The sequence below is a fragment of the Cariama cristata genome, unplaced genomic scaffold, assembly GCF_000690535.1.
Source record: "Cariama cristata isolate BGI_N322 unplaced genomic scaffold, ASM69053v1 scaffold17682, whole genome shotgun sequence".
Lineage (NCBI taxonomy): Eukaryota > Metazoa > Chordata > Aves > Cariamiformes > Cariamidae > Cariama > Cariama cristata.
Genome location: NW_009603414.1, coordinates 9,581 through 13,841, shown reverse-complemented (window position 1 = coordinate 13,841; position 4,261 = coordinate 9,581). Strand labels below are relative to the sequence as shown.

Genomic DNA, 4,261 nt, shown 5'->3' with positions numbered 1-4,261 from the left:
AGGGGATGCGTCACGCGTGCCAGTGGCACTTTCCCTTACAACGTCTTCATTTGGGGACAGCCTCCAAGCTGTCGGGGACCAACACAGCACCCAGACGGTCACATTAGGGAACACACTGGGTACTGTCAGTGAGCCAAAAGTTCAGAACATCTTTAGGAGGATAAAAATTTAGAGAGAGCTTTTAGTTTGCTGCTGTACCAGACCTGGAACAATCCAACACCCAGCAGTCCCAGATATCTTCAGCACCGCAAAGACCCAGTCCCGTGACGAGGGATGGGGAAATACTTCTGCGCTAGCTAACCCTCGTGTTTCGCTCTGCAGTTCACGTTGGAAGCATCTGTTATATCAAGGGGGGAAGGGAAGAGTTGGACATCCTTGGTCCCCTGGCATTCAGCAATAAACCTCTGCTCTCACTCAGCATGCATGTGCACAAATGCTGCTTAAAACTTTTCCAAAACCACCACACAAAACCAGCGAGAGCAGTGGGAAGAAGTGTTATGTCCACGATCATCTACCGCACAAAGGAAGAACTCATTTCAAAATTAAGTACCTTTTTTGCTGGTGAAATCCGAGTGCTAGGCTTTAGTGTCCCCCCTCCAAGACAAGATTATACACATCCAATTTTCACATCCACGCAACATCTGCAGCAGCTATTACAGTTCAGAGCTCAAGCCCACTGGTTTGACAGAGACACCCACTGTCTCAAGAGATGGGGGAGGACAGCTATTTCAAAAATGTTCTTTGGCAAAGGTGAGAGATTGCTCCCAAAATACTAAATTTTCTAAATCCAGTAACCCCTTGCTCAGCTTTGCCTCCATTTTCAGGAATGTGTGCTATATTTGTGCTTTGTTTCTTTATTTTAATTTCATCTCAAACTCCCGCATGTATTTTTATACTTTATTGTGTGTCAATTTGCTAAGGAAATACCCACCCACGTCTGTTACACAGACACGAGGTATTACGCACCCCTCAGCACAGCGGGAACGCATGTGTGAGCACCAGCACTTGTCACGGTGTGCCGGTTTTCTACCAACTGATGTGAAACATTCAGATGCCAGGAGGAAAGACTGGGCAAGGAATTTTTTGCACAAGGAAAGAGGCTGAGGTCATTAAAAGTTACCAGGAATCAGTCATGATTTACTGATGGAAACTTCAGCTCTGTTATCTCCAAGTCAGGTGAGCTGCTGCCACTTCTATCGCTGTAGGTGTCCCTGCAGAATTCAGAAAGATTTTGTTTTACACAGCACAAGTGCTTTGTAGATCTAGATTTGCATCAGCAATTAGCAGCATTTGGTAGTAAGTACTGCCAGTTGATGCTGAAATGCAGAGCACACAGAATTCCTAGTGTAGCTGTCCCTTTGGAAACAGGGCTGAGTCATCATCAGTTTTAAGGTTTGTGACTTAAAATGATTATATACATAACAGGCATTTTATAAGGCAGAGTTATTCTAAATGGAATTCATTAAATAGGAAATAGGAGACTGGTTAACCACCTATAAGCCATTCTATTCCAGCTTCCCAGTAACAGCTGATTGCCTTTAATCCATTAAACAGCTTTTTCAGAATCACAAAATAATTCAGATGGGAAAACACCTTGGGACAGTTACAGCACAGGGACAGGGACAGCTGTCAGATCAGACACTGCTGCTCAGGGTGTTACCCAGTCACATTCTGAAATTCTCCATGGACAGAGACTGCACAGCCTTTCTGGGCAACTTGCACCAACACCACCTGCCTGATCTAACGGTGAAAAAGATTTTCCTTATATGCAGTCGGAACCTCTCTTACTTCAATTGATGTCCACTGTGTCTCATCCTCCCACCATGCACTTTTGTAAAGATCCTGTTTTCATCTTCTTGGTAACATTTTCCTAGGTGCTGGCAGGCTGCTTTTAGGTCCCCTATAAAGTCTTCCCTTCTCCAGCTCCTCCAGCCTCTACTCACTGGGCAAGTACTCCAACATCCTGACCTTCTTAGTAGCCCTCCACTAAACTCTCTCCAATTTATTGATGTTTTACTTGTACTGGGTGACTGCAAACTGCACAGAATATTCTAGATGGGGTCTAACAAATGCCAAATAGAGATACATAATCGCTTCTCTCCATTTACCAGCTGTGCTCTTCCTCATACAACCCAAGATGCTGTTTGTCTTTCCTTTGCTGCCAGCACAGACTCCTGGTTCATGTTCAGTTTGCTGTTCACCAAGATCTCATCAGCAGAGGTGCTCCCAGCTGCTCAGTCCCCAGCCTGCGTTACTGCAACGGGTTCCCAAGATGCAGGACTCCGCATTTGCCCTTGTTAAGCCTCATCAGGTTCCTGCTGGCCCACTCCTCCAGCCCAGGTCCCCCTGCATAGTGGTCACATCCTCGAGTGTACGGTCTGTTCTCCCTAGTTTGGTGTCACATGCGAACCTCCTTAGAATGCAATGATGAGACTGACCTTGGAAGCATTGAAATGAGACATCTTCACACAGAAACTCTCTTCAGAGCAGGTCAGAGCACAACTGACAGCCATTCTCCAGACACTGACACAGGAATTCCTGTGGTGCAGCTGCACTGCAGCTCGCCCCAGAAAGGCCAATACTCTCCTTTTTGCATTCCTTTAGTTCAATATATTCAGTGCTGTTTCTCTTTTGCATTTAGTTTGGGTTTTTTTGTTTAGTGCATGTTAGCACTCCAGCTACAGAAGCAAATCCTGTGTCCTCCTCTATAAGGAGGAAAATGGGTCACCACCAAAGTGATGTTTATTTGGTGCATATTGCCACGACTGCCGAGCAGAACTGCAGGGCATTAGGGAGCAGCAGAAGCAAGTAAATGCACCATTAAGTCTAGCCAAAACATTAGTTGCTTTGCAAACTGAGACAAAAGAAAGCTTAAGTCAGCAGATTGAAAAAAAAAAAAACCCAGCAGCTGCAACCACCAGGGCCCATTCTTTAAACCAGCAACAGGACCAAGTTTCTTAAGGACCAACCTGTACCTAGGACTTGTACAAGGAGCATGGGGAAAACCCCATGAGGTCTCCAACCATCTTAAAAGAGCAGCCCCAGCTGCAGTTTCCCCAAACACCTCTGAGTGACAACACAAGACTGCAGTTACTCTCCCTGAAGTCAGGATCTCACTGCAGGACAGCTCTGTGGCACTACGGTCAGTCTTAAAACGCATGACAAGAGCTTTCAAAGAAAGAGTGGAAAGAAGAGGTGCTGCCAATACCCCCTGTTACCCCACAATAACTTTGTGCCAAGAGGATTCTCCAGTTTATCCTGTAGGAAGCAGCACTGCCTTGTGAAAGGTCTGACCGGTGTCTTCCTTCAACCTACCTGGGTGAGAGCCTGCAGCCCTTTTGTAGATAATGCGTGAGTCTTCCTGCAGATGCCAAGAGGAGGCCAAAGTATGGGGGAGATGGCTTAATTGGTCTAGAGAGGAATTCAGGGTGATACTGAACACCAACAAAGAAAGGATGCTCTAAGAGAAAGAAACAGAAAATATTAACGTCAAGTCTCTTAAGCCTGTGGTTGAACTGCAGTTGAAAGCGGTGATCACGTTCAAGCCCTGACAATGGGGAACAAGTGTCATTTCTATCCTGCCTTTTGTCCCTAAATGGACAGGCACATGGGATTCTTCTTTTAATGTAATTTTATGGATGGAATCATTCTGAGAGTCTGGACTGATCCCACACAAAAACCTGCTTGGTAACCCTCCCTTGTAAATAACCTACACCCACAAACTAATTCCTTAAGTACTCACCTTCCAACTCAACCACTTCCATTCGCTCTCCCTCCTCATCCTGGCCTACAAACTTCAAACCTTGCTCTTCAAAACACTTTTTCAACTCTGGATTGACCTACAAGACCAGAAGCAAGAAAACCCATGATCTCTTGTGTTTCGATTCCACAGAAAAGCTCAATACCTACAATAGAATTTTTACCTCAAATCTGTGTCTATGTCTTTCTTCCAATAAAGCATGATCTCCGTACAGCTTCCCTACACCAAAAGCAAGACATTTCTTAAAGCAAATGCCAAACAGTTCACACGACGCCAAGTTTCAACAAGTTCATATGAACAGTATCCATCAGAACCTGCAACTTCTAGAGGGGACCAAATTCATTGATCTCCATTTCACTACCACAACAAAGTCTGCAGATATCTACCATTCAAGGATACTTTACCATTCCCAAGTCTCACTTCCCCATACCCACCATACATACATGTCATTCCTGGGAAACACTTCCAAAAGAGGTAAGAAATGCATTACTCATTATTGAA

At 45.0% G+C, this 4,261-nt stretch overlaps 1 protein-coding gene across 1 annotated transcript in view; it reads right to left on the bottom strand.

The window, feature by feature from the left end:
• Window positions 1–1,126: 1,126 nt before the first annotated feature.
• CTPS1 (CTP synthase 1) overlaps window positions 1,127–4,261 on the bottom strand; it is a gene marked incomplete at its 5' end in the record, with an annotated part of 12,360 nt that continues 9,225 nt past the window's right edge. Inside the window, 5 exons of the mRNA XM_009695202.1 lie at window positions 1,127–1,211; window positions 3,316–3,460; window positions 3,743–3,839; window positions 3,924–3,979; window positions 4,251–4,261. The exon at window positions 4,251–4,261 is cut by the window's right edge and continues 86 nt beyond it. Of these exons, the coding sequence (XP_009693504.1) occupies window positions 1,127–1,211; window positions 3,316–3,460; window positions 3,743–3,839; window positions 3,924–3,979; window positions 4,251–4,261 (394 nt within the window). The remainder of the gene's footprint in view (window positions 1,212–3,315; window positions 3,461–3,742; window positions 3,840–3,923; window positions 3,980–4,250) is intronic.